This window comes from Rhinopithecus bieti, unplaced genomic scaffold (assembly GCF_001698545.2).
Source record: "Rhinopithecus bieti isolate Rb0 unplaced genomic scaffold, ASM169854v2 scaffold_18624, whole genome shotgun sequence".
NCBI classification, from domain to species: domain Eukaryota; kingdom Metazoa; phylum Chordata; class Mammalia; order Primates; family Cercopithecidae; genus Rhinopithecus; species Rhinopithecus bieti.
This window is the reverse complement of record NW_016809607.1, coordinates 1,715,480-1,739,116: the sequence shown is the minus strand read 5'-3', so window position 1 is coordinate 1,739,116 and position 23,637 is coordinate 1,715,480. Positions and strand designations below refer to the sequence as shown.

The 23,637-nt window shown below is 42.9% G+C and overlaps 1 protein-coding gene across 2 annotated transcripts in view; it reads left to right on the top strand.

Annotated features, from left to right (window-relative positions):
- The first annotated feature begins 1,865 nt into the window (after positions 1-1,865).
- Positions 1,866-23,637, top strand: part of FAXC (failed axon connections homolog, metaxin like GST domain containing) — an 81,616-nt gene continuing 59,844 nt past the window's right edge. The window contains exons 1-3 of one of the 2 annotated variants that reach the window (XM_017889834.1): positions 1,866-2,407; positions 8,821-8,956; positions 18,606-18,802. In XM_017889834.1, coding sequence (XP_017745323.1) covers positions 2,142-2,407; positions 8,821-8,956; positions 18,606-18,802 — 599 coding nt within the window. In that variant the 5' untranslated portion in view covers positions 1,866-2,141. The remainder of the gene's footprint in view (positions 2,408-8,820; positions 8,957-18,605; positions 18,803-23,637) is intronic. The other variant, XM_017889835.1, reaches the window with a different exon arrangement.

Sequence of the window (23,637 nt, the reverse complement as noted above, 5' to 3'; positions counted from 1 at the left end):
CCTCGGCCTCCCAAAGCGTTGGGATTACAGGTGTGAACCACCTGCGCCCAGCCCACATCTGCTTCTTAAAGACTTTCACTGCAGTGTTCCTCTAAAAATGTAAACCATGTTTGAACCAGAGACCAGCTGATGCTCAACAGTTGTCTGATACTCCCAGGAAGCAGCAGTGGGCCCCTGGCCTGCATGTGTGAGTGGGGCGGGTCACAATGAGTGAGAGTCAATTGTAGTCAGTGTCTTTCTGGGATAAAAATACTATACTTCTTCTGGTTTCTAACTTGTTTTTAGGCATTAGGTTTGTCAGGATTGACTCTCCCTTTTGCCTTCCATGTTCTTCCACTCAAGGTAATTTATGCCCATCCCCATGCCTAGACCTAGATACGCAAATAATGTGATCCCAAGTATCAAACTTATATTCTTTAAATATTGGCTTAGTGTTCACTGAGAGCAAAGACTGAGCGCTCTGTGGGAAGGGCACAGAAGGAGCATGGAGAATCCCTGTGCCAGCCCTCCTTGTTCCCTCTTCCAGAGCACTGCAGCTCTGGTCCCAAACTTAACTACTCTGCTTCTTGCCGACAAGGCCAGGCAGCTTTCTGGTCTCTCTCCTTGCAAGATCGGCTGGTGACCACTTCAGTCACCCCAGGAGGTCGTTGGGTTTCACTCCTTGCAACCTACTCACGGGAGCTTCACTTAAAACCACACACATTACTTCTTCCTGGGAAGTCACACGTTCCCAGGAGTGTCTGGGGCGTCTCACATGCTGGTGCCTAGGTATCAGCTGACTAGCCCCTCCCCCTGTCTCGTTGAGGCAACACGTCCATATTTATTATTTTTTTAACAACATGACCACACTCCTTGCCTGTTCTAAGGGGCTGGTGTGGCAGGAGAGGAAAAAAGGGGGGAGTACTTTTGCGCCTCAATCTCTGCTCCCCAGGCAAAAGTCTGGAGGTTTCTTTGATCCATCCTTCCACCTTAAGAGTGATGAACCTCCACTGCCCTGTTTCCTTTTTCAGTTCTTCCAATTTAAAACTATCCATGCTCTTGCTAAAATCTGTGCATATATTACAAGCTTCTATTCTTTGTACTTATGAACTTTAATCAATGAAGTTAAAGGAAAAAAATACACTGAACACACACACAGTTGTTAGACAGATTTTCTTAACCAAAAGAGGGACCCCCGGCCCCCCCAACCAAAACCCTGTATCAGCGAGTTCCCTGATAGTGACTTCAAAGAGGAAAGACTTGAAGTGGGTTTGTCAGAGAAATCTCTCTAGGTATTTTGTTATTTGTCAAACCAGACATCTCGTCCCTGCGAACACCTGGTCAATCTCGAGGTAACTGTGTAATGTAATAAGAGTGTTTTTTACACATTATGCAAATACACAGCGGTTTCCTGATGGCCGGAACAATCTGATTCCCGACTTTAATCCCGGCCCCGCTCCCAGCCCCCGCCTGGTGGCGTCTCCTGCCCGCAGCTCCGCGCCGCCCCAGGTGAGTCCTGCGCGTTCTCCGCTCTGGGGCCCGCGGGAGGGGCTGGAGCGCAGGCGGAGGGCGGGCCGGGGTAGGGGAGGACCGAGATCCAGGCCCCGACCGCAGCTTCCTCGCGGTGGAGCCGCATTTCCAGGCACCTCCGCCGCCCTTGCCCGCGCGCGGCGAGCGGTTTTTGGGCGTGCCGCCTGGAGGCGCGGAGCCCGCCCGGCGTGCCCCAGCCCTGCAGATCCGGCCCCGGCGCCGGACCGGCAGGAGATGCGGGGTCGGGGGGCAGGGCGCGGGGTAGGTGACTTTAATCCGCGCGCTCCCGTGTTTGCTTGGCCCGGGGAAGCAATGACATCACGGCGGCCTTCCTGCGCCAGGCGCCCGAACACAAAGAAGCGGGGCCCGGAGAAGGCCGCTGCGGGGGGAGGCCGGCGCCGCTGCGCGCCCAGGGCTCTGCCCGCCGGCCAGGCCGCAGTCCGCGGCCAGGGCGTCGCTTCCTCGCTCGCTCGCTCCTCCGCCGCCGCCGCCGCCCGCGCCGCCTCCTCAGTCCTGGCCGCCCGCCGCCTCGCGCGCGCCTCGCGCCTCTGAGCCCGCGCCGGGCCGCGCCGGCCCTTTCCCATGCGGGCGGCGCGGGCCCTGGGAGGGGCGCCCAGAGCCAGCCGCGCAGCATGCACTGGGGGGTTGGCTTTGCTTCGTCCAGGCCGTGCGTGGTGGATCTGAGCTGGAACCAGAGCATCTCCTTCTTCGGCTGGTGGGCCGGGTCCGAGGAGCCCTTCTCCTTTTATGGGGACATCATCGCTTTCCCTTTGCAGGATTACAGTGGGATCATGGCAGGGCTGGGCTCCGATCCCTGGTGGAAGAAAACCCTTTACTTGACCGGGGGAGCTTTGCTGGCCGCAGCTGCGTATCTGCTCCACGAACTCCTGGTCATTAGGTGAGCCGGAGAGAGGGACCCGCACAGGGGCACCGAGTGGGGCACCTGGCTAGGGCAGGGCTGGCGCGAGGGGGGCCCCTGCCAGCCCCTCGGTCACGCTGCCCAGATGCCCAAGCGTCCTGCAATTACCTTTCCCTAAAGGCATTCGGTGGTCACCTGGCCGTGAGGGGCAGTTTGGAGTTGAAAGGAGAATTAAACCGGTGCTGGGAGGGAAAAACATTTGTCTCCCAAAATGCTCTGGGTCACTTGTCGTTATCTATTAAGAAATGTCCTTAGGAGGAGGATCTAAGAGCAGTGTGTTTGCAACAATAGAATTGGGCCCTGCAGAAATAGGTTACACTTTTATGAAATGCCTTGTTTATAAGTAATAATGCTGGAATATTAACTGCTAACCTTATCTTTTACTTAAAGGTTAGTTCTTCACCATCCTTCCCTAAATGTCAACATCAAAAGGCTGAAAAATTGCAAAAGCTCCAGAAACCTGCGGGTCCCTGTTAAAGATGCATGACCAAGTCTAGTGGTGTGCAGCTTTGATGCAGCCTTAACCTGGTTCTCTGCTTCTCTGGTATTGAACGCCAAGCACCATCTTCAGGCTTAGATGTCATTGTTGTGTGAGCAGTAGGACAGGCTAGCACATGGGTGTGTTGGGCATAACACGGAGTCGCCCAGTGCCGTAAACAGTTGCATCCGCTGCCGCAGAATGTTTACAAGATTGAGTTGGAAATAACAGAAAATGGAGGCCCCTGTTGTTGGTACATCCAACGGCACGAGATTTTTGTTTGGGTAGAGTAATACCACAGGGCACTGAGACAGTCGTTTGGCTAATTGATACATCAGTTAATGGTTAAAATTTCCGTGCATTTTAGCCCTCCGTCACTGGAAGATTACCAGAAGCCCAGTTTTCAATAGCTCAGACTGTCCCTGTGCCAGTATTTTCTAAAGTGGAAGAAATGTGTCCACACTGCCTTATTCCAGTGGAGGAATCCTACACAATAGGTTATAAACAAAGACAGTGATAGGTGACCTTTACTAGCCTGCAGGGATCCGAGGAGATTATTGTGACAGCCTAATGCAGGTATTTGGCCTAACATACATATTTTGAATAGTTCCCATCTCTGAGAGGGTGGGAAATCATTTAGGTTTGGGGAAATGTATTGGTTTTCATATTATGTAGCCATATTTGAGGAAGTTTATTTTAAGCTTGTTGCACATTTAATTCTCTCACTTAACACATTGCCTTGAATCTAGCTGAACCAAACAAAAAAAATTTGAAGAGAATTATCTCTCTAGATTATTTGTTAATTGTGCTAGTTTTAGAACTGTATTTCAAGTTAGATTTCAAGCTACCTAAAGAACTAAAACATTTGGGCAGCAATTTAAATGGTAACCCAGTTGTTTCTCAGTTGTATCCTAGTCTAAAGCCTTTGAGGAGATCCCGAACCATGAGACTTCTCAGCAGTGGAGGGAGTGAAGGCTTCACAGGACCAAGTTTAAAACAGAGCTTAAATGACCTTGCAGAAACGGTATGGAGCTCAGCTCCCACTCTGGAGTAGGCCATGCCCTGGCAGGTGTGATTACTGGAGCCTGGAGAGCTCTCTGCCCACAGATAGCTCCTAACTCATTTAGGGGACTATAAACCTCAGCACTGGATGCTTATTTGGACTAAGGAGTTTAATCCTAGGTTGATGCACTTTTTCTTTTTTTTTTGTTTTTTGTTTTGAGACATAGTCTCGCTCCATCACCCATGCTGGAATGCAGTGGCTCGATCTCAGCTCTTTGCAACCTCTGCCTCCCTGGTTCAAGGGATTCTCCTGGCTCAACCTCCTGAGTAGCTGGGATTACAGGCATGCACCACCGCTTCTGGATAATTTTTGTATTTTTAGTAGAGATGGGGTTTCACCATATTGGCCAGGCTGCTCTTGAACTCCTGGGCTCAAGCGATCCTCTGGCCTCAGTCTGCTGAGTTGCTGGGATTACAGGCATGGCTATTTTTTTTTTTTTTTAACTTTTTTGTGGAGATGGGGTCTCATGGTATTGACCAGGCTGGTCTCAAACTCCTGGCCTCAAGCAGTCCTCCCTCCTTGGCTTCCCAAAATGTTGGGTTTATAGGTGTGAGCCACCATGCTTGGCCAGTTTTGTTTCTGGACTAATGTTTGAGTTGAATTAGATACCTCTGAAGTAATGCAAACAATGAAAAAGGGCTATTTTTGAACACTTGAGTAGGGACTCTGCATATATGGGCTTTGCATATGTGACTGCATTTATTCCTCGCAACTGTTGCTTGAAGCTTGACACCTGTTTCATAGATAAGGAAATTGCAGCTCAGGGAGGTTAAGCAACTTGGCCAAGATCACACAGTTAAGAGTAGCAGGATCTAGATTCATATCAGAGCCTGCATTTTTTTAACCACTGCCTCTTAGATAGTATCTACTTTGGCTGGGCGCGGTGGCTCACGCCTGTAATCCCAGCACTTTGGGAGGCCGAGGCAGGCGGATCATGAGGTCAAAAGATTGAGACCATCCTGGTCAACATTGTGAAACCCCGTCTCTACTAAAAACAAACAAAAACAAAAATTAGCCTGGCATAGTGGCACGCGCCTGTAGTCCTACAGCTACTCGGGAAGCTGAGGCAGGAGAATCGGTTGAACCTGGAAGGCGGAGGTTGCAGTGAGCCGAGATCGTGCCACTGCACTCCAGCCTGGTGACAGAGCGAGACTCTGTCTCAAAAAAAAAAAAAGAAAGTACCTACTTTGAAATCAGTTTTGTTGGAGGAAGAGGAAGGAAGAGCAATGTGGAGAACTGAAGCATTGCTCAGGAAGACAGGCCTGTAGCAGGTGCCTTTCTTGCAGCCTCTAGGGAAAGAGGAGTGGAGGGGCAAAGGGAAAAAAACAGGCAGGAAGGGCAAAGACCAAGGCTTTAGAGGTTACATGATAGCTACCTCCACTAAGGTGAAATCGAGGTTTCAACAGTCTTTATAATTTAGGCAGAGAACAAAACAAAATCTGAAATATGTGAGACGGAAAATACACCTTAAAATGACTTCCCTGAGTTTACTGGCTATTGTAAACTCTTCCCCAGCCTACTTGGATTTTCTGCAGCATAGACATAACCTTAATCTATGACTATGTCTCTAGAGTGGAAGAGTAAAGCTGACAGGTGAGAATTATTTAGGATATTTAATTAATGAATATAACCATAGTAGGCTTTTGGGGGTTTTATCCATGTTTTTTTAGCACCATATTTTTAAATAAATATTGTTCCAACACACTACTTTGTTTTCCCTGAGTAGAGATAGCTTGGCAGCTGTCTTAAATTCAATCAGGCTTTGGAAATTTTTGTTTGTAAATTGAATGACTAAGTAATAACTTCATTACCAGTGCTTATTTGCACTTTTGACACACAGGGTCAGCCTCTTCTAGAACATTTAGTTGGTGAATCAACATCTGATCTCTGCAAACTAACAAATCATCAGCTGTATACAGAGGCATGTTCATCTGTGATATTGTTAGCCCCAGGAATGGTAGTAAACTAGCTAGTTAATGCTCTATGGGTGTTCTCCTATACAAACTTTATGATAAGGTCACTTTATAAAATATAGCTGTGCGGGAAACAACTCACTCAATCGTCTGATCCTAAATTAGAGAGGAGTTTCTGACATATTGGAGGGAGGGCTCTGGAACCTGTTGGAGGGTGGGCTCTGGAGCCAGACTGTCTGGGTTCAATTTCAGACTCTGTCTGTAACCAACCACATAACCTTGGACATGACAGTAAGCTCTTGAAGACTCAGTTTTCTCATCTGTAAAATGGTAATAGTAGTAGTAGCTTTTCTCATAGAGTTGATTAAATGAGTTAACACGTGACATACTTAGAACAGAGTTTGTCATGGTCAAAATTCAATAAAACTTGGCCATCATTAGCTGTGACTTTTATCAGAAAGTTCCAGGCTTCAGTGGTCTGAGTCAAACTGGCAGCTTTAATACGATTAATTGAGGAATTGCCCATTTTGGTGGCCTTGAAGTGCTTAACAGCTGGAAACTGGAGTTATTTCAGAGTCAATCTTAAATTGATGTTCCTTAGGCAAGTTGTTTAACGTCTTTGAGCTTCAATTTTCTTATCTACTATAAAATAGTATAATATGATATACCGAATTTAAACTATAACGATACCCATTCTAAAGTGTCATTGTCGGAATTAAATAAGTTAATATATATAATATATATAAAGTCATTGGCATATGCTTGGTAGATAATTAGCATCCATTTTTACTATGACATGGCCCAAATTAACAATTAGAATTAGATCGTTCTGGCTGATGGAGCAGGGATTTTTTGTTTGTCTTCTCTCTTGTCAGTTCTGAAATTTTTGCCTGGTTAATTTACATGAAAATACCACTTTGTGATGGGAATAATTTGACTGGACAAAATCAGTTAATTGTCAAATCTATAGTAGTGCTGTCTTGGAACATCATCTAAATGAGTTCTTGATTTTAAAATCTGACTTCCCAAACATTCCATCTAAATGAAAACATTTCTTTTATAGTAAATATTGCCAGAAAGCAGCAAATATTTTTATTTTTTTTGACTTGACAGTTATTTTCAAAATGAGTCTGAATTGTGAAGTTGAATGGGCCCTTGGGTAGTAAACTTTTCAAGAGAGTTTGTTTTACTAAATGGGGATCTGCATGAAGTGGGCATCCATGTGATGAAGATACAAAGAAATTATTCTTGCTTGGGTAGAAAGAAGCAGGTGTGGCGTTGTACTGGGAACAATGCGAGGGAACCAGAGGCTCAGGGAAGGCCAAGGGGAAGGAAGAGTGAAGTTTATCTGACTGGGAATCGGCTGGGTCAAATGAAGATGGAAATTGCAAAAGGGTCCCGAGGAGTGGGGTATGAGTGGGGCTGTGTGGAATGATGAGCTTGCAGGGATAAGACCATATCTCTTTGGATGAGAATAAATTCCACTACTACTTAATGCTTGAGAGTTCACTAAATAGTTACAGTATTACCTTATGTAATCCTCATGATAATCCCTACAGAATTGGTACTGTCCTCACTCTCCAGGTGAAGATGGTGGAGAGATCTAGGCTAATGTGGCCAGTAAGGGAAGCAGGGCTTGGATTTGACACCAGAATTGCAAAAGGGTCCCGAGGAGCGGGGTATGAGTGGGGCTGTGTGGAATGATGAGCTTGCAGGGATGAGACCATATCTCTTTGGATGAGAATAAATTCCACTATTACTTAATGCTTGATAGTTCACTAAATAGTTACAGTATTACCTTGTGTAATCCTCATGATAATCCCTACAGAATTGGTACTGTCCTCACTCTCCAGGTGAAGATGGTGGAGAGATCTAGGCTAATGTGGCCAGTAAGGGAAGCAGGGCTTGGATTTGACACCAGGTGTCCAGACTTGGAATCCAGGATTCATTCCATTATGTAGTGGTTATTGAAAAACTGTGTGCAGGGAAGTCCTCCCCACCCAAAAGAGTAGCCAAAGGAAAAGATGGATGTGTGGCTGAGACAGAAGAAAGGGGAAAAAGCAGGGGTACTAAAATACATGCTGTATGGTAAAAGTGGGGATGCTGCGAAGGCAGAAAATAAGGAAGACAGAGCTAGAGAGAGAGCATCCAGAAGGTGGGTTCCACAGCATTACAGGTGAAAGAAGGGTTAGGTGAGGGCATGGGCAGTTGGGAAGAGGGACCAGAATATTCAGTCTCAGTTTCCCTACAGACTTGGGTCGTAGCAGAGCAAATCTGCACTGTTATTCCTGGGTCTTCTGGATAAATAGACTGTTTCACGGTACAGTCTAATGGCCAAAAACACAGACTCTGACTTCTTGATTCAGTGCCCATTCTGCCGTTTACTAGCAATGTGACTTTGGGCAAGTTAATCCTCTGTGCCTGAATTTCCTCATCTATAAAACGGGGATAGCGGTAGTACCTACTTCATAAGGTTATTGTGAAGATTAAAGGAGATAAGACCTGTGAGACCCTCAGAACAATGTGTGACACACAGCAAGCACAGAGTATCATTTTTATCCATCCAGCTTGTCCCTGGCAGGTAAACACAGCTGGCTGGAGAGTAGGTGGACCGGTACCAGAAAATGTTCTTGTTGCGCAGAGGCCATAGGTAACAGAAGGAGGTTGGTTGGTATGTAGTTACTTTGCTGAGCCACTGGGGTCATGGTAATATCATGGGAGTTTGTAAGGTTCTCTTGTGTTTTGACTAAGCTTCCATGAGTGCTGGGTGAGGTAAGCCCCTTCGACAAACTGGGTGCTGGGTGAGGTAAGCCCCTGTGACAAACAGATCTGCTTGTTCACTGAGGAGCTACAACCCTGCAGGGTCCTCTGAAGAAGTAAGGGAACTGAATGTGGATGACATGTGGATTGTTCTTTATTTCTGTTTTGGTTTTGACAGGAAACAGCAAGAGATTGACTCTAAAGATGCTATTATTTTACATCAGTTTGCAAGACCTAACAATGGTGTTCCCAGTTTATCTCCTTTCTGTTTAAAAATGGAAACTTATTTAAGGATGGCTGACTTACCGTATCAGGTACTTGTGTGCAAATATGTTTTCTTCTTATGACATCAGTATCAGGGGATGAGTATTTAACTAAAGGGGGGAATATTTCATCTCACACAGTGGATGCCAGAGGGGGTGGGAGCTGAAACTAGTAGTGACTAGTCCTTAGTAAGAGGGAAATAAAATACTTGGTTCCAGAGTCTGTGATTTTTACAGATCCAATTTAATGATGGATCAAAAAGGTCTAAACTTTTGAGAGACTCAGCGCCATGATATTTTTCTTTAACAGAGTATTCTTTGGGCTGGGTGTGGTGGCTCACGCCTGTAATCCCAGCACTTTGGGAGACTGAGGCAGGCGGATCACTTGAGATCAGGAGTCCGAGACCAGCCTGGCCAACATGGTGAAACCCTGTCTCTACTGAAAATATACAAATTAGCCAGGCATAGTGGTGGACCCCTGTAATCCCAGCTACCTGGGAGGCTGAGGCAGGAGAATCACTTGTACTGGGGAAGCAGAGGTTACAGTGAGCCGAGATTGCACCACTGCACTCCAGTCTGGGTGACAGAGTAAGACTCCATCTCAAAAAAAAAAAAAAAGTATGCTTTGGTTAATAATTTTGACAGGCCTGCTGGGCCTTGAGAAAGATTGGTGTGCCACTGCCTAGTGTGGTTTTTTACTTTAGGTTTTAGTTTATTGACAGCATTGTATTTTGTCCCTCATGAATCTTGGGGGCAGAAGGCCCAGTACGCCATGAGGTAGATATTTGTATATGTAGTGAGAGCTTTTCCACAGCACTCCATGTTCTGTTTGTGTGACTTTCAGGGAAACACTTGTTCATTTTAGTAGGAAGTAAGGAAGAGGAATGTACTTAAAGGTATATATTTCTCTCTTGAGTAATGCTTGAGCTGTGTCTCACAAAGTCAACATGCTGTGTTTTCATAGTCATTCAATTCTATGTATTTTTTTAAAAGTTTACTTATGTTTTTATTTTTAACCAAGTTCTAGCCATATGGAATTATTTTAAGCTTTGATTTTGTTATCATTTTAATTTTATGGTCAGAGAAGATAGTCTCTGTGTTACTGATTCCTTGGAATTTACTGAAGCTTTAGCCTGGTTTGTAGTTCCTTTTTAAAAATGTTGAAAATAATTACATATGCTCTGTTTGGATATAGAGCTCTCTATATATCTACTTGCTTAAACACGTTTGGTGTATTATTTAGACCTTCTATATTTCTGCTTATTTTTTGTCTGCTGGTTCTAGCAGCTTCTGAAAGGAGCATGTTAAAATATTCAAGTGTATTTGTTGATTTGTCTCTTTCGTGTCATTCTGTCAGTTCTTGCTTTATGTTAGAGTTTTATATATTTTAGGTTACATTGTTAGGTACATATAAAAGTTCACATCTTTCACTCTTGTTTATTTTTCTAGTATGTATCATCCATTGATGTCTCTTACGATTTTTTAAAAAACTTGAATTCTGTGTTATCAGATATCGAGATAGATTCTCCAGCCTTCTTTTGGTTCTTATTTGCTTAGGATATCTTTCTTCATCCTCTCTCTTTCTCTCCCTCTCTCTTTTTGTATTTGTTTCTCGCTTATATCTAATTGGAGAGTCTTTTAATTGGCAACTTTAATCCATTTACACTTATTGAAATGATTGTTTTATTAGAACTTATTTCTAATATCTTATTTAATATTTTCTCCTTACTATACTTCATTTAAAATTTTTTCTCATTTCCTGCTAATAATTTTTTTCTCATTTAACACAAATTACATTTTTGTTGTTATTGTAGTTACTCTTAAGACCCAAATTTGTGTTTATGCTCATTAATTTGTTAAATGTATTAAAGTCTGTATTTATTCTGTTATAATACAAACACATTAGCAGTTTACGTATACCTTGTGTCTCTCCCTTTCTTCCCAGCCCTCATCCCAGTTATGTTGCTGTTGTCTAAGATTTTAATTCTGGAGTTTTTCGGCCAGGCACGGTGGCTCACGTTTGTAATCCTAGCACTTTGGGAGGCTGAGGCGGGTGGATCGCTTGAGACCAGGAGTTCAAGACCAGCCTGGCCAATGTGGTGAAATGCCATCTCTACTAAAAATACAAAAATTAGCCAGGCCTGGTGGTGTGCACCTGTAATCCCAGCTACTTGGGAGGCTGAGGCAGGAGAATTGCTTGAACCCAGGAGGCAGAGGTTGCAGTGAGCCAAGATCGCGCCATTGCAACTCCAGCCTGGGTAACAGAACCAGACTCTGTCAAAAAAAAAGAAAAGAGAAAATGGAATTTTAGCAGTTCTTTTCCTTTCTTTTTTATCCTTTTTAGACAACAAACTTTACTATGTTATTTGACTAACCTTATTTACCATATATCTTATTCTAAAGGATTTATCTTTTTATTTGAGAACTTCCCTGATGAATATTTTTAGAGTGAGTCTTTACATGGCAAAACTTCAGTGGCTTTGCATGCCTGAGAATATTGTTATTATACTCTCACATTTGATAAATTTGTGTTCAAAGTTCTTTTCCTTCTATATTTTAAAAATATTAGTCTAGGCATGGTGGCTCATGCCTGTAATCCCAGCACTTTGGGAGGCTGAGACCGGTGGATCATTTGAGGTCAGGAGTTCGAGACCAGCCTGGCCAACATGGTGAAACCCCATCTCTATTAAAAATACAAAAATTAGGCTGGGCGCGGTGGCTCACGCCTGTAATCCCAGCACTTTGGGAGGCCGAGGCAGGTGGATCACAAGGTCAGGAGATTGAGACCATCCTGGCTAACACGGTGAAACCCTATCTCTACTAAAAATACAATAAATTAGCTGGGTGAGGTGGCGTGCGCCTGTAGTCCCAGCTACTCGGGAGGCTGAGGCAGGAGAATGGCATGAACCTGGGAAGCAGAGCCTGCAGTGAGCCGAGATCGTGCCACAGCACTCCAGCCTGGGTGACAGAGCGAGACTGTGTCTCAAAAACAAAAATTAGCTGGGCGGTAGTGGCATGTGCTTGTAATCCCAGCTACTTGGGAGACTGAGGCAGGAGAATCGCTTGAACTGGGGAGGCGGAGGTTATGGTGAGCCAAAATCGCGCCACTGCACTCCAGTCTGGGAGACAGAGTGAGACCCTGTCTCAAAAAAAAAAGAAAAAAAGAATTCATGTTAATCTCATTCTTCTTTCTCTTTCTTTCTAAATTATCTTAGAGTTTGTATTTAATCTTAATATTCTCAAGTTTCAATATGGCATGTGTTGGTGTGGGTCTTTATATATCCTGTTTGGTCCTTTATAAACTCTTATTATCTGAGGTCTTTAATCTCTTTTGAATTCTGGAGAATTAATGATCAATTTTCTTAAAATATTTCCTTTTCTTTTATATTTGTTTTTCTTCCCCTTCCTCTTCCCTGTTCCCTATTATCTGGATTTTGGAACCTCTGCTTCTATTTTCTATATCTCTCTACTCTCTACTTGAATTCTTTTCTGCTGCTTTCTAGAAGCGTTCCTCTCGCTGAGCTTCCTTTGCATTGCCCTGTGTGTGTTTGTTGTTGTTGTTTGTTTGTTTTTGTATCCATCATGCTATTTACCCCATCTATTGTGTTCTTTATTTCAACCTTTGTATTTTTCTTCTTAATGTTTTCTTTTAGTTTGTATTAGTAATCTCTTCCTTTATCCATTGGGGGATATTTGTTATGTTACTTAAATTTTTTGGTGTGTCCCAATAATTCTGCTTCATGTCATATAATTCAGTGCGTTGCCCTTCTCATAGTAGTGGTACTTATCCAGTTATTTTGGTTTGAGAGTTCCTTTTGCCAGGGATGCCAACTTCTCTGCCTGGGAATTTGTACCGGACAAGGGCTAAAGCCCAGGCCACAGGTCCTGTACCTTTGGGGGAGTTTAAAAAAAGAAGGGAGGTGAGCCTCAGGCATCCCCAAACTACTCTGGTCCTTTTGATTTGCTGCCACTCCCCCAAATGGCTCCTGCAGCTCTGGGGTTCATCTTTAGACTCTTACAAAGCAGCAACACTGGGAGGAGGTATTCTCCTCAGGTTGTAAGAGACCAACTGGGAGGTTGGAGGGGGTGGGCTCCCCACTCAGCCAAGCTTTTGCCTGCCCCGATAATGATATTACCCCTCCAGCTCCTGATTCCCCATAGCCTGTGCTTTTTGAGCCAGTTTCTGTAGAGAAGAGGGGAAGGGGGTGGCAGTGATCCTCCTCCGGCAATGCTGGGACAACATGGTTGACATGCTTTAGTTTAGTAAGTGCTATAACGCAGGTCCTTTGGGGACATGGTGAAGTGGCACCAAGTCCAGACTTCGGATTGGGGCATCAGGGAGGACATGGGATGTTTGGGAACAGAAAGAGATTAGAAAGGGGATCTTCGTAACTGGTAAGTGGAATGCACGAGGGGAGTCCAGAGAGAGCAGCAGGGAGAAGATACTTAGGACTTGCGAAGACAGCAGTGGAGGAAACAAGGCCTGCAGCATCTAAATGCATTGGTTCATATTTGAGAGATCGTTGTTCAGCTTGGTGTTGGCAGTCAGCACTTGAAGATGTGTGTCACTTGGAGACCCAAATTGAAGGAAGAGATTGCTACCCAACAGCTACCTGTCTCTATTCCGTCATCACTCTTGACCAGATTGCCTCACTTAGTCAGGACAGCTTTGGGGCAGTGGGAGTCCAAAACCTGAATTTTGTGCACTGCTGTTTCTGACTACTTTCAAGATCTTTTGTGCTCCCCCACCTTTGATAAAATAATCCTGTCATTTGTGGTGGCTGCAGCAGCTGCCAGGCTTTTCTGCACTTTCCTTTCTGCCCTTCAAGCCATCAAGCCCTGACTGCTGCAGACCTGTCTTTACCTGCAGCGTATCTACCTTTCTTCACATTTTAGAGCAGCTACCTGTAGTTAGTGTAACTGGAGCAGCGGGACTATGCCTTGCTGTGAAGCCTGCAGCCATTACAGAGGTCTTCAAGAAGGGGCGTGCTTACCCCTTCCAAAATTATATTTCTTATTAAGTATATTTTTAAAGAAAGAATTGTATAGGGCTGTTTTTCTTCTCTGAGGTCTCCATGGAAGATAAATGGAGTGGGCGATGCTCGGGGGGTGACAGATTTTAGGCAAAAAAAAAAAAAAAAATGGTGCTGTGGTTTAGAAAGGGATGCTCTGTTGCAGGGGTTGGTGGTACCCTGATTCCCGTTCCCTTAGTGGGATTTGTATTGATGCAGTGGGTGTCTGGGGAGTGCTGGAGAGTTCATTTCTTGGATTGATCAGTAGAGAAATATTTTGTCATGGACCCAGGGAGCTGTACCCTCTGCCCCTTCTTTTGCCTGTGCCATTTTAAAAAAAGATTAAAATGCCATGTTCCTCAGATCATGACTTTATATTAGAAGCTCTTGAATTTTTTAACCTAAATGGAATGGGAATGAATATTTGATGACCATTAGTTAGGAAATCAAAAGGCTTATTTTTTAAAAAAGCTCAATGTATTGAACACAGTTACTATTATTTTTCTCTATCAAGATATGAATATTGGGAGTTCAATTTTAAAATCTTTTTATCTTGTAATAATGGTAGACTTATAGGAAATTGCAAACAATGTACAGGGCGGTCCTAGGGATGTGGTTAATTTTGAAAACACAAAATAGCTTTACTGTATTTTCTGATTATGTGTAGATGATATATGGTCCTTAGAAAAATTCCAAACAGTACAAAACAATGTATGTGGAAAGTGAAAATTACTTGATATCCTACAAGCTGGAGATTATTATCATAACTGATATTTTTGACTTTTCTTCCTTACATTTCTTCGGACATATATAAAGACACCTACACCATTTGATATAAGTAGTTGTATAAGAAGCATACGTTTCACAAAAGAATTCTTTTTAAGTAAGAGAAAGAAAAAAGAAAATGTTTCCTTTGGAGCTCTCTGCCTCGACTGTCAGCCCGAACTTTTGATGTTGTATTTATTTGCTGATCTTGTCTCCCCTCCTGCATCTTTTTTTATCCTAAGTTGCAGACAAAAGGATAGTACAGTGCACACCCCCATGCCCTTTACCTAGATTGTGAATGGTTAATACGTCTTCTCCTTTGCTTCCCCCCCTTTACATCTACAATTGTGAACAATGTTTTTGATAAACCATTTTAAAGTAAGTTGCAGAAATCCTGACACATCACCCTGCAATACTTCAACATGCAGCTCTGAAAAATAAGGACATTCTTCTTCAAAACTAAATAGATAATGGGTGTGTGGATTTCTTCAATGTGTCATAATCCACACAGGCTGCTCAAATTATTTCAAATTTAGCCAGTGGAAGATGACTCAAGATAGCTCCAGGGCGGAGTGAATATAATAGATAGATATTTACCTAAAACCTATGGGTACAGTATATCAAATCAGAGTCCCAAGACTCTGGCATCTCTCTTAAGAGTCTCAAGTTCTTCATCTCAAAATACTTCTGATGAAGGCACTGTGCATCTTCTCATTTCATCCTAGCAACGGTTATTATCCCCACTCTACAGATGAGGAAATTGAGGTCCAGGGAGGGTTAAGGGAGACCCAGGGAGGTCCAGGGTCACTCAGTGAATAAATGATGGAATGAGATTTTGAAACCCAAAGCCTATGGCCTTCACTGCCATGCTAATAATGTAGCGTATGTGTGACTGCATCAGTCTCACCTGGGGCAGACTTGCAGAAGGAAACATCAGCTTGGAAAAAATACGGAGGATTTACCTATTTATCTTCTCAAAATTACTTTCAGAAACTACCCTCAGTGGATTAGTCAGAGTCTAATTGCTTAAATAAAAATAGTCTAGGAATTCTTCAATAGATGTAAAGAAGTTAAGAAAAATTATTTTTGGCCAGGTGTGGTGGCTCATGCCTGTAATCCCAGCACCTTGGGAGGCTGAGGAAGGAGGATCACAAGGAGTTCAGGAGCCACCTGGGCAACACAGCAAGACCCTGTCTCAATTTTTTAGAAATAAAAATTTAGGAAAATTAAAAGGAAAAAAAAGAAAATCAACATTTTTAACATACATTTTTTGGGCCAGGCATTGTGGCTTATGCCTGTAATCCCAGCAGTTTGGAAGCCTGAGGCAGGCAGATTGCTTGAGCCCTGGAGTTTGAGACCAGCGTGGGCAACATAGTGAGACGCCCGTCTCTGTAAATTTTTTTTTTATTTTAAAAATTATACAACCACATTTAGAAAAATTGAAATGTATGGGAAAAAAAGATCCTCGGCATCTCACCAGTAGTCTTCCCAATTACTTGTGACATGTTTGTGAGTCTCTCTTTTTTTTAATGCTTTTTCATTCATGTATGTTTACTTAGATGTAATCAGAGCGTCTCTAAAATGTTGTCTCTTGCTTTTTACCTAGCAATCAAAATATAATTGTTGATTGTGAAAACATACTAGAACTTCCATTTCCATAAGAATTGATTATTAATTTTGTTAGAAATACCAAAATTGTGAGAAATAGATAATCGGTGCTGCGAAGGAAAGTCAGCACGGAGACAAAAGATCTCTCAGCAAGGCCATCTTTACTTTCTGCAGAAAGGGTGCTCAGTTGCATATGGAACAATGGCGGGAGCACACCTAACAAAGGAAAAGCAGACATATTTATCCCTTATGCATTTGGGTTGTCTTTACTGCTGTGTCCTGCATCCATTGGCTGGAGTGGGGCCTCACAGGCTTAAACTGATACCCGATTTGCTAATAGCCTAAAACTTTCCTAAATAGTTAAGTGCAAGGAAGAACAAAGAAGTTGCTTATGAAAGGTTTGAGGAAGCAATAACATTTCCAAATAAGGAAGGGGCATAGGCTGTGAGCTAGAACGTGCCTATGAGCATGTCCAACAGTTACATAGGATAGGACTTAACAAAGAGTTACCAGCACAAAGCAAGGAGGCTTGAAGAAAGTTAGTCTTTAAAAGAAACTATTATTTCTAACACTTATGATTTATTCTTTAACAAGAAGGGGAACTTTGAAGAGGAAACTTTTACTTTCTAGAATTTTATTCTATTTTAAAAAGTAGTCAAGATAAACATGTAACAAGTTCTCAGGGGAAAGGGTGGTCTAGAGGGAAGGCCCGATGTGTAAATAGTTACTCTGTAAGGGTAGGGGACTACACAATGTACAGTGGAAGCACAGAGGAAGGGCAAATAATGGTTGTATCTTGGGGAAATAGTTACATAACAAGGTGAGATTTGAACTGATTTTTTTTTTTAAAAAAGCATCGATATGACTTTACAGAGGATGGAGAAAAGGATTCCTGTAAAAGGTGAAGAGTGCACAAAGTCAGGGAGGTGGGCAAACACCTTAATCTGGCTGGGTGGGGGCAGTTGGAATTCAGGAGACCAGAGGGACTTAGATAGCCAATGAGACCGGGCAGGTGGGCAGTGGCTAGATGGTGGGTGTGGGTCTAGACTGCTGTGTGAAAAGGGGTAATTTGTAGACTAGAGCTATTAAAGCCATTGGATAATTTTGAGCAGCAGCCTTCTTGGGTCTCATTTGCATTGTAAACAGTTCCCTCTGGTGGCAGTGTGGAGGATAGATTGCATCTGAGAATGACAAGAGTCCAGAAAGGGATGTGTTAAGAGGATATGGATGGCATCAAGAGAAATCTGAAATAGGGGCTATGGTATGTGGTAAGTTTACACCTTTAGTATACAGATTACAAGAATGTTAGGTGTATTAGCAACTTCTAGAAGTAGGTGACATTTTTCTTGTTTAACATCCGGGATAATGTTTAGAGAGGCATGTATGGTTGTGCAGGTTGCTCACTGCACAACAGTGCCTGGCCAAAGGGTGGGGGTGAAATCTTGACCCAGTTCTGTTTGCCAAGCCGCAAACCTAATGGACCATTTCCACCCAGAGGAAGTTCTATTTTCTAAATTGCACAAAGGCAGTATGACTAACAGCAGCCCCTGTAACATCCCCAATAGTAATTACCCTTTTTGAGGTTAGGCCTACTTTGATTCCTTAGAATAAGCAATGAGATAAAATATCAAGACACCACGAGGCAGAGATCAGCCCAAATCCCCATTATTCTCTCTACCAACGACAGTTTGTCAAAAACACAGATTTCTGGGCACTATCCCCAGGATTCTGATCCAGAAGTCCAGGCAGGAACCTGCATTTTTTAAGAGACACAGTAGCTGAGTCTGTTGTACATACTTTGTTACACCTAAGCATTATAATTTTGGGGGACCGTTCATTTACAGTGTAGTGGTATTATTATTCAGGTGTGAGATACTGGTTTTCACGTGAGGTCTTTGGTTAGTTGTCCAGTCAATACAGGCCTCCTTGTGGTTTATTTTCACTTTTTGAGTTTTTGAATTGTTTGTACATTAAAACTAGACTGACTATTACCAGGGTCATTTCAGCCCTTTTGATCTGCTACCCCCTACCCCCATCATCCCTTGCCCCTGGGGTCTTTTTTTTTTTCTTTTCCATGATAAGCCAAAGTCCATGATCGAATTGATGGGAGAATAAAGTGATATCTTTATGTGTGGTTAAACAAGTTTTTTCCTAGAGTAACCATGTATTGTCTTAGGAGTTTATGCCCTGAGTTCATTCACTTGAATAGTACTGTCACTATCAAACATAAGGTTGGAATGTTTGTTTCTATTAATCATACAGTGGAATTTAAATACAATATTGCTTTTCTCTTTTTAAAAATGTACTCTGCTTAGAACTATTTTGGTGGAAAACTCTCTGCTCAAGGGAAAATGCCTTGGATTGAATATAATCATGAAAAAGTTTCTGGCACAGAATTCATAATTGACTTTCTGGAAGAGAAACTTGGAGTGAATTTAAACAAAAACCTTGGCCCTCATGAAAGAGCCATCTCCAGAGCGGTGACCAAGATGGTGGAGGAGCACTTCTACTGGTGAGTCCTCTCTGGAGTGTCCCCGTCCTTTCGAAGTAAGCCCCAAGTTCTGTTTCACTTTTCAGATCCTCTTTATACCTTTTCAACAGTTTTCTACCTTAACAGTTTCGGATGAAATGAGTGGCTCAGTCATCAAAGTTGTTATGACCGTTAAGTTTCTGGTTACCTAGACCAGGGGTCAGCAAACCATTTCTGTATAGGACCAGCCAGTAAATATTTTAGGCTTTGCTGGCTGTACGTCTCTTCTGCAACTAGTCAGCTCTGCTGTTTTATCACAGAAGCAGCTATAGAGAGTATGCCAACAAATGAGCATGACCGTGTTCCACTCAAACTTTATTATGGGTACTGAAACTTGAATTTCATTTAATGTACCATATCCCTCTTTTGATTTTTTTCAACCATTTAACAATGTAAAAACTTCTTAGCCTGTGGACTATAATTTGATGGGCCTTGATCTAGACTAGAACTCACTGAGTTGAGGAAGATAGTTCAATTGATTGGACTCAGGGCTTTTTACCAATACTGTATAAACTGTTGAATTAAAGTAATATTATGTCAGAGACTCAGAGGAGGGAATGGAAGACTAAGTCAAGATAAAATTCCTAGGATCAGTTGTCCATAGATAACAAGAGCTTCTCTGTATTCCAGGAGTAAAGCATACTACTCCTTTCTGGATTTTCTTTGGCTTGATTGCAAAGTCCTAGGTTGTATTCCCCAAGTTTGAAGCATCACATGAGTTGATGAGTTTTCCCTGTTCTGTTTTTTGTAGCCTTGAGCTGGCAGTGGTACCATATGAGTTAAGCAGTTATGGTTCTTGCTTTACAAACTCATTAGTCATCTGGTTTTTAAAATTTTTCTTTCATCCGTTTTCTGGAGTTTCTGCACCTTTCTCTACACCCCAATAGCTAGAGAAAGTTTCTCTTGATTTCTGCAAACTTTATCTTTTTCCAAAGATTGAATTAAGAATTGTTAAGCCCACCGTTTTTGGCATTAATTGTTATCTGCAGGCAGATGCTGACCCAGTAGCTTTTATTAAACCTCTCCCACTGAGTGATATCCTCAGTGTGGGGTTGATTGGAGAAGGTTCTTCCTCTTCCTCCTCTCCCTATTTCATTTATTCCCTCTCTTTGTAAATGGAGAACTTGCTGTTCCTATCTCTCAGGTTTTAAGTGACCCTCTTCTTTTTCTCCTTTTACTTTTGATTCTTGCCCAGTTTATTCCAGGGCTGACCTAAGCTCCACTTCTACCCCCTCCTCACTAAAGTGGTGATAGAGTGGGGAGCAAGGAGGGGGCTGGGGAGAGGCTGGAGACAGGGGTACAGATCAGTATGGAAGTAATCAGACTCAGTGTTCATGGAATGAACCTGGTCTTTTCCTTGTAATAGTGGTGGGGAACTGCTGGGGCTCCCCTCCCAAAGTGTGCAGCAGTCACAGTGGAACCAGAATGCATGACTGCGTCTGACATGCATAGCTTCCAGGAAAAACTTAGCTTCTGAGAAAAGCCTCACGAAGAGCCCATCACACTTGCTTACTAGGCTCCAGTCAGTTCTGCCGCTATGAAGGGAAAGGAAGGACCCGCACAAGGCCACTTGACCCTTGTGCCTTCCCTCGACATCAGCCCTCCAAGGCACTACCTCATTTGATTGATGGGCCCATTGATTGCCAGAGCTGTCGCTTTGTTAGCTGTCTGAAAAGCTGAAAGCCATACATTTTAGTTGTCACTTTGGCTACAACTCTTTGATTTCCACAATGGTTTAGAAAATATGTATTCCCATTAGAAAGTTTTTGACCCAGCAACATTTCCAGCTACCACACATTACTACTTTTTGTTCTGTGTGTGTGTGCATGTCATTTTATATAACTCTATTCCCTGCTAAAAGTTCATCCCTTCCCTGACCTTTCCATCTCTCCTTTCACCAGCCCCAAGCTGATACTCCATGTGGGATGGAGTGGGGGCGGGGTGAGGGGTAGGGGCGAGAGTTGGGAAGTGGTACCCCATGGGAAAGGATCTTAATTTTGTGGACTGCAAATTCCCAAAGGCTTGGGGATCTGTTTGGGTCATATGTAGACTCTTCTAAGGACAGTTTTATTTCTCTAATTCACTGTTTAATTTGAAAAATGTTGGAGGAGTTAGCTATTATGTCTTGCTTATGTCTTCTCAATGGTTAATTTGAGGAAAAAATAGTGAAGGTGGGAGGAAAGGTCTTGATTGAGATGCACATATCTAATAAACTTTCAAAGCAACACTGCTAATTCCCACAGTTCCATTTAGTCCCTAGTAGCAGAAGGAAAAACAAATCTGTTTCTTAAGGTTCTCAAGCCTTTAGCCAACTTCTTGCTTTGGGGAAACCCTGAAGAGACATTTAAGAGAGCTCTAAATCCCAATGGAGAAAAGACCCTCCTTTCCCCATGCCCCGGGCAGAGAATCTTCAGATATTCTTCCCTCCGGCGCCTCCCCTCCTCCCCTCTTCTGGTTCCAAGGCCACACACAAAATGTCTACCTGTGGAAGCTGAGGCCCAGCATATCGTTATCTGACCAAAATATGTAGGAAAATATTACAGGTATGAGCTTTCCATGATATCTTGTTAAATTCTAACAGTCAGTGAGCTACTAGGTTGTGTCTATACTCACAGAGCCAGGAGAGGAAATTTAATAAACCCACCTTGTTTGCCTCAATAGATTCAATTATGTGGAGTTTTCATATGTTTATTTTGGCCTGAAACTTTAAAAACACCCCAGGCATGATTTTATGAAAAGCAAAGGCAATGGAAAGCCAGCATTGTTGTGTTACATCACATAATTCTGAAACTGTTTTAGGTCTATTCAAATAAACACACTCAACTCTAAAGTGGCTTTTCTTCCACTTGAAATCTATACACTGATGTCCCCTTGCATTATAAAACTATTATTGAAGATCATGAACACAGTTTTAAAATCCCCTTTGTTCTACTGAATGCTTAAGTACAGAGAACCTGGTTTAAAGAGAAGTCAGCTTGACACAGGGTCAAATTACTGGAATGAAACTGATTTTGGGTAACACACACTACAGCTTCTTCAGTGTGACATACTGCCCCTTTGTGGATGTCAGTGAGCGTCTTCAGAGTCTTTCAATCCCATATGAGTATCATTTTCAGACTATCTAGTTATTTATAATATTTTCCCCCATAAAAATATAGGCATTAGGGCCAGTCATGGTGGCTCATGCTTGTAATCTCAGCACTTTGTAAAGCTGTGGTGGGAGGACTGCTTGAGCCCAGGAGTTCGAGATCACCCTGGGCAACATGGCAAAACCCTTTCTCTACAAAACAGCCAGGTGTGGTGGCACACATCAGTAGTCCCAGCTACTTGGGAGACTGAGGCAGGAGGACCTTTTGAGCCCAGGAGTTCAAGGCTGCAGTGAGCCGTGATTGCGCCACTGCACTACATCCTGGGCGACAGAGTGAGACCATGTCTCTAAAAAAAATAACAAAAATTAATTGTTCTAATGCCTGTGTGTGTGTGCACATGCGTGTGCACGCATGCACACACGCAGGCATTAGAACAGTGAATTCAAGCTCGCTTCTAGGTTGGCCATAATTTTAAAATTTTGAGTGTAGTTCAGGAGATGGGATACTTTCATGCATTGACTTAACCAAGAAGATCTTTTCTAAAAGCCAAGAGACTACTCTTTCTGATTATAGCTTCGTTCATATGTTCTCCTTTTCTTTCTTTTCTCCCCACCCCAGTTTTAGATGTAGTGAGGGCCCCTGTTTGGAGGGGTTGATCTAATGCTTGTGAAACTTGGTGAAACTACAGAAACATATCATGTGCTCCTATATTCTTGAGTAGATATTCAGAGTATAAGCAAAAGACAGCAAGGATGTAGCCCTATGCAGAGAAAGGCATGCTCATGATTTGGAAGTCCAGGTGTTGATACTCAGTCATCAAATTGGAGTTTGTTATGGGTTCCCACTTAATAAATATTCATTTCTATCATGGGCCAGGTATTAAATTATAATGCGTGATATCTTCATTAAAATATCAGGGGTCAGCTTCTCTTTGACTATTTTCTTGTTCACCTTTAAACATTTTTGAGCAGGTTTTGTTCCTCTGTTCTAAGATAGTCTTTTAAAAAAATCTCTTTGACCCCATTTTTGCAGAAGAGATTAGATACATTCGTTGTGATAAGGAAAACGAGTATTTCAACTTCTTGAAATAGATTCTCAGAATGATAGATTGTTAAGCCTTGTCTGCTTTCCAAATTGACCCTCCCTGTCCTCTCCTGTTAATGATTCATGATTCCTTTTGCAGTGGGCCTCCTCCCAGTGGAGAGTGAAGAGCTGTGGATTTCAAGAGAAAATTGGCAGCCTCTTCTTCATTTTCCATAGGCACATCTCTTTGTCTCTTTTCCCATTTTTCTATGTATGTGTCATCCCTTAGAAACACTACTTAGCAATAGCTGGCTCAAAAGCAAAGCCTTTTTTCGTTTAATCAATAATTCATTATTTCTGCAAACTTAATGAATGACTGTTAGTGGCCAGGATGGTATGTACACTTGTTATCAAGTGACTCAAAGGCTGGAGGGAGACATCAAGCCTTTGCAATGGTTAGTGCTGGAGGAGGGTTTGAAGAACCAAGGAAAGGCAGCCAGCTACTACTGGAGAGAAGGGGGGAAGGCTTTGCGGAGGAGGTATTGTCAAAATGGAATCCAAGGACAGTTGGAGTGGCAGATGAAGGGGCTGGTGGTAGGGAAAGATTAGGATGTCTAGGTAGAGGGAGCAACATCTGCAGAAATTTAGAGGAAAGAAGGAAGCATTTGGGGAGTATATTAGGCCGTTTGGGCTGCCATAACAGAA